At 57.3% G+C, this 10,173-nt stretch overlaps 1 protein-coding gene across 2 annotated transcripts; it reads right to left on the bottom strand.

Moving 5' to 3' along the window:
* Positions 1-2,820: 2,820 nt before the first annotated feature.
* On the bottom strand, positions 2,821-6,845 carry OSM (oncostatin M). 2 transcript variants are annotated; one of them, XM_045363827.2, is made up of 3 exons: positions 6,760-6,845; positions 4,997-5,139; positions 2,821-4,455 (listed from the first exon to the last, which is right to left on the bottom strand). In XM_045363827.2, the coding sequence occupies exons 1-3, from the start codon at positions 6,791-6,793 to the stop codon at positions 3,874-3,876; spliced, it is 759 nt and encodes a 252-aa protein (XP_045219762.2). In that variant the 5' UTR covers positions 6,794-6,845; the 3' UTR covers positions 2,821-3,873. The 2 variants fall into 2 exon arrangements, with proteins under 2 accessions (XP_045219762.2, XP_045219763.2); XM_045363828.3 differs by lacking the exon at positions 6,760-6,845 and adding an exon at positions 6,568-6,721.
* Positions 6,846-10,173: the final 3,328 nt, after the last annotated feature.

The raw sequence follows: 10,173 nt of genomic DNA, 5'->3' as shown, positions 1-10,173 counted from the left end.
TCTGGCCTTGGGAGGGATCAGACTGCAGATGGTAGTTTGGGGTTACCTGCAACTATGACTCCTTGGGAGATGTTATGGGGTGACAAGTCCTCATAGATAGTGTACTTGAGACCCCTTCCCAGAATCAAGCTCCCCCATCTGTTTCCTGTGGGGTGGGTGTGCTCTAGTTCAAAGTCAGCCCCAGACACCTCTCCTGGGCGGTGAGAGGTGGGGGACGACCAGGGGTGGGGGCAGCCATGCTGGGCTTCCCAGCTCTTCCCCCACAGGCCAACCTCTGCCTTCCTGGAGGGCAACCCCAGCACCCGCCGCAGCGCCTGCTCCCCTTCCGCTCCAGGAACCCGAGTGTGCCTGGGTTTTGGTGTCTGCCACCTCCCACCCACATCTTCCCAGCAGCTGAGGTCGAGGAAACCCCCTTCCCCCAGCTGGAGCAGGGAGACACAAGTGAGGGCAGCCCCTCTGCTGTTGGCGGGGCCTGGAGCCAGGGCAGGCCAGGTGTGGGAGTGACACCTGTCTAGGACGGGCTCCCTGGTGTGCGCCTCAGTGCCTCCGCTTCCCCCCAGCAACACACTTGCCTCTGTCTTCTCCTTGGGGCTGGGAGGCGGAGCCCCACCTGCCCTGCTCTTCCTTGAGCACCTACTGTGTGCCAGGCACCATGCGGATGCAGGGACAGCGTCAAGCAAAGCAGACTCAGTCTCCGTCCTCCATGCTAATAGGAGACACAGTTGGGAATGTGAACACCAGAGTGCATGCTGCCGGAAGGGAGGGCGCAACCAGGTTCCCAGACCCAGACTCTGGACAGGCGAGAAAGAATTGCTAAGGATGCATCCTCCAGCTGAGATCTTACAAGGAAGGAGCTAACTTGACAAACAGGATGGGGAACAGCATTCCAGGCAGAGGGAACAGCGTAGGAAGAAACCCTGTGGTAGGAAGGAGCCCCAGGCACTTTGGGAGCCAAAAGATGGCCATTACGGTAGGACCCCTGAGGGCGAGGGGGAGCCCAGTGGGGGCTGTGGGAGGCCATTGCTAGGTACTTGGTAAATAGGCTGCAATATGTCAGGCAGCTGCCCAGGAAGACTGTTGGTTGGGAGTTAGGGGCCTCGAGTTCTAGCCTCAGCCCTGGACTACTTTGTTCTGTGACCTTAAGCAAGATGCTTCCCCTCTCTAGGCCTTTGGGTAAATCCTGATGCCCTCACTCGTGATACTCTGATCCCTGAATGCTCAGAGCCTTTGCCCTAGCTCTTCCCACCTCCCCATCTGCACGTCACTCAGACCACAGTGTGGACGTCACCTCTCCAGATGCCACTCTGGCCACTCGCAGCGCCTGGCTCTCCCGCTGCTGTTACATCACCCTGCTTTATTTTTGCTGAGCTCATCCTGCAATCTCAGATGCTCCTGTTGGTCCTTGTGCCTGTCTATTGTCTGTCTGCCCCTTGCCCTGGAGTTCTGTGCCTTCAGGAACTCACGAAATTGTCAGCCAAGTTATAGAGGAGGAGGGGTACCAGGAAGATGCTCCCACCCAGGAGTCCTACGGCCCTGAATTCAAACTGTGCCCATTCCCGGTTAATTTGGTCTAAGGATGTGGGCTGGCCACTCAGACTCTCTGAGCCTCAGTCTTCTCATCTGCAAAATGTATCATGTCTATTGCAGGGAGCTCTGCACTGGCTCTCCTCCACCCTAATGTCAAGTCCTCCTGTTCCCATCCCATCCCCAGCTCTTTTTGCCATTTCAGGAAGTAGGGGTAGCCATGGACCGATCCAAGTCAAGCTCACCTGCCTCTGGGAGCCCTTGCCTCAGCATGTTTTCGGTCTATACATGCTTCCTGGGCATTTGGGAGGAGCCCAGTTTTCTGGGGGCCAGATGGAAACCCTAACCCCTTGGGCTCTTCGGGAAGCAGTTTTAAGCACAAACCAGGTCACTGGCCCTGTCTGAGGCAGGATCTGTTATTCTTTTGTTCATTCCACAGATGAGGAAACAAAGGCTCAGAGATGTTAAAGAATTTTCCCAAGGTCACCCAGATAGATGGAAAGGGGCTGAGACAGGATTTCAAGCCCAGCCAAGTCTCTTCGTTCCTCTGCACACAGCCATTCCTCATGTCTGCTGCATGCTCACTCCACATCAGGCAGGATGCTGGTGGCAGGGGTGTAGCTGTGAACTCACTCTTTGATTCATTCCACAAATGCCTAGGGCACCTTTCATGTTCCAGGCACCGGATGTGCCCTTGTTCCCCCAGGGTGATCCAGGAACATACACACATATGAGAGGACACACTGGCACACACCTAAGCTTGCACATGCACAGACACGCATGCAGAGACACACCCAGATATCCATGTCTGCACGCACTCATAAATACAGATACAGACATGAACCTCCATTAGGACACTGACATCCAGGCTTCAAAATTAGGTAAGAGAAATATACATGCAACACACATTGGTATGTAACACACATCAGCATGCAACGTCCATCAGCATGCAGACCTCAACCACACACCCATGGGGGCCCAGAAGCAGCCCACACACTCAAGCCTTTCTTCCTCCCCTCTTGCTACCACATCTTGACACCCTTCATCCCCAATATGTCAAGGGAGCCCCATTCGGCCATAACCAATGCCTTGTCTGAGTTTGACACCCCACCCCACCCCACCACAGTCACAGCCCCCGGCGGCTGGGGCATGTGATTTCCCTTCCTGGGCAGAGCAAAGACCTCCAGCCCATCCCCAGAGCATGGATGCTTTTGGCCTTGCCCACCTAGGGTTCCTCCCCTCTCTAAAAGGCCACCCCAAATCCTCTCCCCAAAGACAACCAAGAGACACAGAGGCTTTAGAAACCAGGCAAGTTTTAAATATATGTTTGCACAATATTAACATTAAATATACATCATAAATAAGCCTTATAAATATAAAACTGATAAAAATTGATAAAAATCGATAAATTAGTCATGTTCCTCCAAGGAATTGGCCTCGCAGCTTCTGAGACCCCCTCTAGGAGGGCAATGGCTCCTGTGTGAGAAAATTCCAGGACTCACCACCAGGGGGAGCAGCCAGCAGCAAGGGCCCAAGACTGGGGCTTCCCGGCGCTGGGAGGTGGGTCTCCTTTTACGGAGACCTCCGTGTACACCACCCAGCACCATTTGCACCACATGTCCTCAATTGCAGATTTTAATATCCACCCTATGTCAGGGAATCCAAGCAACTGACAGGCAGTGGGGGCCTTGTACAGCCTCTAACTCCCTAGCTTCACAAAGAGAAAACAGGTCCAGAGAGGTAAAGTGACCTGCCCCAGGCCACATGGCGACTTCCGGGCTGGGCTGGGACCTGAGCTCTATTCCCTGGACCCCCAGATCAGGGCTCCTGGGACACCCTGCCGCTGTTACAGCTGCCTAAAGTGAGGTCACCCAGACATCCAGGTGTCTGGCTTGGGACGTGATGAGGCATAGGAGGCCAGCTCAGGCTGTGACCTCCCCTTCAGAACCACGGAAAGGAGGAAGTCTGGGGGCAACGGCCCTGCAAGTCATAAGAGGGAAGGACTGGCAGGCCTCGGGGAGCAAGGCAGGGGGGCAGTCAGCCTGGCCATGAGTCAGCCTGTGTCATCAGACCCCTGAATCAATGGAAAGTCGGCCCCGCGTGGCCTGCCCGGCCACCCCACTGGGCCTGGGGAACTTGGGGCTAGGTGGGGTTCAACAGCCGGACTCTGTCCCCCAGCCTGGAGGAGGTAGCGGGGTCTGCCCAGCTCCTACCTCTTAAAGTGCACTTCTCAGTGGCGAGTAGTAGAGGGGAACAGGTTTGGGGACCCGGGAGGTGTCATCCTGAGATGGTTCCTCTCATCCACAGAGCACCTGCCGCATCCTTCACCAGCAAGGGGTGCTCCTGAGGCTACCGGGGCAGCTGTCCCCTGGGCATGAGTCTATTGCCTTTCCTGGAGGGTCTCGTCCTGCGCACCCCCTTCCGCAGGGCCTGGTGGGGGCTGTGTCTCCGGCTCCGGTTCGGGCTCTCCCCCCACTTGCTGAAGATCCGCCCCACTGAGTGCATGAAGCGATGGTAGCCACGCAGGAAACTGCAGCCCTCCAGCTTGCGCTGAAAAACATCTGAGGTAGGGGTGGGGGTGGGCGGCTGAGGGGTCCCCCGGCCGGCCTTCGTGGGCTCAGTCATGTCTGAGTTGTCCAGCAGCTGGGCCATGCAGTAGACGTTGTTCCTGAGCCCGAGGACATTCGGCCTCGCCATCTGCAGCTTCTCTAAGTCCTCTATGTTCAGCCCAGACCTCTCCAAGTCCTGGGCCTTGGGGAGATGCTGCTCTAAGTCGGCCAGTCTGTGCAGGACGCGGCCCAGTGTGGCATTGAGCGTCTGTAGGAAGCCCCGCCTGCCCAGCCCCCTCAGGGTCTCCTCGCTGGGGAAGGCCCCAGGGCTCTCTCTGCAGTGCTCTCTCAGTTTAGGAATATCCAGGCCTTGGATACGTATCTGGGGGGAACAGGAGGATCACAGGGTAAATGCTGAGGACCTGGACCACACTCACAGACAAGTCAGCCTTGGAATGCTAGACCTCATGCACCCCTATCCAATCTCCCACTGGACGGATCCGGAAACTGAGACCTGAGAGGGAAGAGGACCCCAAGATCACTACAGGCAAGGTCGGAGGGATGTTGGGGACCTGGCTGGTGGGATGCCTGTGGAGAATGGGGAGCTTCAAGAGGGCTGGACTCTGTCTTGCTCACTGCTACATCCCAGTGCCTAGACCAGAGCCTGGCAGGTGTGCAGGAAACACACTGAGTAAGCAGATGAGGGCGGTGGTGGTGTCTGGAGTCCCGCCCCGGGACCACAGAGCTAGGGAAGCTGGAGGGCCAGCCTTAGCTCCTCAGGGTTAAGGCTGGAATAACACAGAGACTCAGTTCTCCTACCTGGCCATATGGAGTGAGGCTGGGCCTGTCCTCCCTGCTTCTCACTCCCTTCCTTACCCCACAGTTCTCTGAGACTCAGATGCCACAAGGGCCCAGGTGCTTACATAGGGGTCCAGGAGCCTGCTGGTGTCCTGCATGAGATCTGTCTGCTTCTGGAGCTGGCCAAGGAGCATGCGGTACTCTTTCGAGCAGCTGCCCATAGCCGCCATGCTTGCCATGCTTGGAAACAGGAGTGCAAGGATCAGACCTAAGGCAGAGAAGAGGGGTGTCACCCAACTTGGCAAGGAAAGCCACAGATGGGAGCCTCGGGGAGGGGGTTGAAGAGGGCCTTGAAAGGTGCCTCCTTCATCCCGGACTTTGTGTAGTTGAGGCCGGGGGCTGGGCACTGTGTGGCATGGTGTGTGCACAGGTGTGCCCACCAAGGCCACCATCATCTCCCCAGTAAGTCGCTGCCCAGGGCCTGACACAGCAAGCAGTGGGAGGGACTGAGACAGTGGCTGCGATTTACCAAGTAGGTCTTTGAGCAAAGGCTGCAGCGCCCGACTGGATCCAATCCTGCCTACTGCACCGTTCTAACCTCGGGAGCTGACTCTCTGCAAGGTGGGACTGGCTCCCTGCAAGACCATTGGGCTAAGGACCGGCCACCAGCCTAGGACCCTGCCTTGTCAGCTGCTCTGGCCATCCAGGTAGATGGGCCTGAGAGGGCTTCAGGGCAGGCAGCCCGGGAGTGGCTTGTGCCCTCAGCTCTGTCTAGAACCAGGAGAGGCCGCCTTTTCAACCAGAGGCACAGCCTGGAACAGATGTGGGAGACCTTCCAGTCCATGTTCCCACTTTCCTGACAGGTAAACCAAGTCTCAGGAGAAGGTCCTGCACAGGTCATAAAGGCCAGGGCTCTCCCCTGACCTCTTATGCCTCCCTCCTCTCTCCATAAGTGGTTCCTTCTGTCAGACCCACCAGGGATGCTGTGAGCCTGTCAGAAGGTGTTGGGGGTGGATACAGTTACCGCTCTCCACCACCCCCAACAGGGCACCAGCAGCCACGTGGTCGGAAGGGGCCTGTGGCGCAATGGCCCGGAAGGCAGTGACACCATCGTTCCCGTCCTAAGAACCATCCGGCCCTTTGGGGAAGACTGGCTGCTGGGGAGGGCCGAGGGGCCGGGCACCCAGGCATAGCGACCCCAGGGCACTTTCGCCGCCTCCCCAGGTATCTGCTGCCGGGCTCTGGCAGGGGCCTGTGCGTGTGGCAGCGCACGTGGGACTAGGGTGTCTGTGTGGCTGTGCATCTGGGTCTGTGTGCAGCATGAGGGAGATCTGCTCCCTTCACCGTGGGGACTGTGGTCTGCATGTGGGGGTTCCTGGGCTGGTGAGATGCAGGGCTGTAGATGACGTCATATGGCTCTGTGTGCATGTGGCCATGTGGGTGTGGCTGTGCATGCTGTGTGATTGTGTGGGCTCTGGGGCCCCCAGGGCCGGCTGACTTTCTATTCATCCGGGGCAAGCTGGAGGCCCCAAAATCCCTCCACACCTCACACCACTTCCCTGCCCAGCTTCTGAGCCTCCCTCTCCTGCCCAGCCTCTTCACCCATCCTCTTCTCTCACTCCCTGGTTCCCAGAGTTGCCTCTACATCTCGACATCACCTCCCCCTGGAAACCTTCCAGGGATGCCCCTTCCCTACCTGTGGAGATGCCAGGTTCTCAGTGGACCGCTCTCTCTGCCTGACCTTCTGGCTTTCTCCCCTTCTCAGCATCCTTCTGCCTGGCGCCCGGCCTCCCCAGGTCCCAGAGGGCAGAGGGTGCCTCTGCTCCCCACCGGCGCCTGTGGACAGACCCAGCAGGCGGGTTCTGGCGGGGAGGAAGGAAGTACTTACTGAGCAGCGTCCTCTGTGTGAGCGGTACCCCCATGCTGGGTGCCCGTGCTCCGGCCCGCGCCCGCTGGGGGTGACACCTCTCGGCTGGGAGCCCTGCAGGCTGGCAGCCACTTTATGCCCGCTGGGGTGATTGGCCAACACCTCATGAGGTGGGTGGGGATGGGGAGGGGGGAGGGCAGGCCTTCTGGGAACATGACCCCAAAAACCAAAATTTCCACGGGCGGCCAATGGGCTCTGGGCGCGGTGTATGCCCGCTCCTCCTCCTGTTTTCTTCGAATTCGTTCTTCGAGGTCAGCCCTACGCCCAAGGATGATGTAAACCGCAGCCTCAGCCTTCCTGGGGTGAACAGGGAGGAAGAGGGTCCATGCCATCTTCGGGGAACTGGGCCAGGGATGGGCAGGAGGGACTTCAAGTTGGGCCTCTGGAGGCCCCAGGCCAGTCTCGGCCCAGGAGCCATTGGCCTCGCAGGACATGGTGGTTGGGGGCTGAGGGGGGCGAGACGTCTTCCTTCTTGAGTGCCCTTCCTGCCCTCTCGCCGGGGCTGTTGAGACATCTGTGAGCGGAAACCACCGGGCTCTGGGCACAGAGCCAGACGCAGGCTGGCAGCCCCGAGATTGTGGTTCAGGCCCCAGGACCAGCATCCCCCAGCCCAGCTCCTGACCGTCTCCTTTCCCCCGTTGTGCACCCTCTGCCAGGCCCACTCCCCAAAGCCAGGCCCTGTCTCTGTAGACAGGCTCCACGGGGGAGAACTGGACACTTGGAGCAAGAGAAACAGGAGGCCAGCATTCAAGCCTGCTGAGGTGCTGCATGACCTGAGGCAAGTCACGTAACCTCTCTGGGCCTCAGAGACCCCCAACTATAAAATGAGGAGAAAAGTCTTTCCCAGCCCCCCTCACATGGTTGCTGCCATCATGGACATAAAAGGAAAAGACCTTTGAAGGAAAAAGCAAAGATGAAGGTCTGATTCCAAGTATTAGCTGTCAAGGGGGCGGGATGGGGGAAGGAGAAGATGGGGAAGCTGTGAGCTCAGAGGGGAAGCCGGGAGAGGGAGTTACCGCCTTGACGGTTGGGGACCAGGTTTCACTTTCTCTGAAAGATAGTGATCTTAGGCTGGTCCTCTGCGAAAGGGCCCTGGGAACAGCGCCTCTCTAGTCAAGTTGCGACTTTACTGTGGGGTAAACTGAGGCCCAGGTGAAGGCAGACAAGGAGGCCAAGAGGCCGGCCCAGGCCTATAGACCCTGCCTGGTGGTTTCAGTACATCTCCCAGGCCCAGAGGAGGGTCCTTGGCCTGCACCCTAAGGAACCCAGGGTGGGAGGAGGCCCTCAGGAGTCTGGGGAGTCATGGTGGGACCCCTGGAGGCTGCCAGGGAGGCCTGAGCTGCTCCAGCTGGAGGGAGCATGGGGTCTGGGGCACCTGAGCAAGGAGAGCCGGGGCAGCCAGAAAGGAGGAGGTTGGATGCACCCCTGTCCATGCCTGCTCCCGATGCCCAGTGTGACCGCTAAGGCTGTTGCCATCCATTCTCCCCATCACTCATTCATTCATTCGACAAGCCTTTATTTGGTTCCAGGCTGCACCAGCCACTCCCAGGTCTGAGGATGACGTAGTAGAGGCAAAAATAGGCGACCCCACGCCCAGGAGGCTGCTCTTCAGCCCCTACCCACTCCTGGGAACCCAGGCTGGGACTCACCACACCAGGCCTCATAACTCCCCCTCGCCACCCCCAGGGGCCAGTTCTGGATTCTTATCCTGAGAATGTCGCTTCCGCTAAAGTCCTCATCTCCATGCCCACCCCCACAATGCCGTTTCCTGGGGCCACGCCAAGAGGGGATCCTTCTGCATTTCACATCTCTGATCTCATCTTTTTTTCTCTTTTTTAAATGCAGGATCTCGCTCTGTCACCCAGGCTGGAGTGCAGTGGCACCGTCGTAGCTCACTGTGGCCTCCAGTTCCTAAGCTGAAGCAAGGCTCCCTGCCTCGGTCTCCTGAGTAGCTGAGACCACAGGCATGCGTCACTGTGCCCAGCTAATTTTTTTATTTTTTTGTAGAGACGGGGTCTCGCTATGTTGCCCAGGCTGATATAAACTCCTGGGTTTAAATGATCCTCCTGCCTTGGTCTCCCAAAGTGCTGGGATTACAAGTATGAGCCACAGCACCCAGCCACCAATCTCATCCTGCAACAGCCACGGGAGAGAGAGCTGCTAGGCAGAAACGCCTCAGCTCACTTCAGTGAGGAGCCCGAAGCTCTGAGAAGTTTAGGGACTGGCTCAAGGAAGGAGCGCCAGATCTGAGCAGAGGGCTCCAGGGCATTCTCAGCTACGGCTGACCGACCGCCATGCTTGGCGAGAAACAGCCACATGCCTTTATCTTATTCTATCCCCACTTTGGTCCTGGGAAGCCGTGCTGTCTCCTCATGGCACAGACAGAGGAGGTTGCTTTGTCTGAGGTCACCTACGAACTGTTAAGAGGAGAGGGGCATTTGACCAGGCATGGTGGCTCATGCCTGTAATCCCAGCACTTTGGGAGGCCAAGGCAGGTGGATCATTTGAGCCCAGGACTTCGAGACTGTGTCTTTACAGAAAATTTAAAAATAAATTATCCGCACATCGTGGTGCATACCTGAAGTCCCAGCTACTAGGGAGGTGGAGGCAGGAGGATCACTTGAGCTCCGAAGGTTGAGGCTGCAGTGAGCCATGATCATGCCACAGCACTCCAGCCTGGATGACAGAGCAAGGCCCTGTCAAAAAAATAAAAAAAAAACCCACCCAGAAAAGAAGGCGTTCAAATGAGGGCCCCACTCTTTGCACATAGCTTATGAGGGTGTCAGCCACAGGGCCGAGGGCCCAGGGTCACTGAAGGTAAGGAGAGCGTGTAGATTATATTGCGAGGGCTCCCATAACAAAGTACCACAGACTGGGGGCTTAAATAACAGAGATTTATTTTCTCACAGTTCTAGAGGCTGAAGTCTGAAATCAAGCGCTCGTTCCCAAGGCCTCTCTCCTTGACTTGTCCATGACTGCCTCTCCCTGTATCTATCTCCACTTCGTCTTCCTTCTGCTTGTCCATGGCCTAATCACCTCTTTTTTTTTTTTTTTTGAGACAGAGTCTACGTCTGTCACCCAGGCTGGAGTGCAGTGGCGCAATCTCAGCTCACTATAACCTCTGCCTCCTGGGTTCAAGCGATTCTCCTGCCTCAGCCTCCTGAGTGGCTAGGATTATAGGAATGTGCCACCATGCCCGGCTAATTTTTGTATTTTTAGTAGAGACAGGGTTTCGCTATGTTGTCCAGGCTGATGTCGAACTCCTAACCTCAGGTGATCCACCTGCCTCGGCCTCCCAAAGTGCTGGGATTACAGAAGTGAGCCACCGCCCTTGGCCTTGCTTCTTCTTATGAGGACACCATTCAGATTGGATTA

Source organism: Macaca fascicularis, chromosome 10, assembly GCF_037993035.2.
Source record: "Macaca fascicularis isolate 582-1 chromosome 10, T2T-MFA8v1.1".
In the NCBI taxonomy this organism is placed as follows: Eukaryota; Metazoa; Chordata; class Mammalia; order Primates; family Cercopithecidae; genus Macaca; species Macaca fascicularis.
Note: the sequence above shows the minus strand (reverse complement) of the source record. Positions and strands in the feature narration are given on the sequence as shown.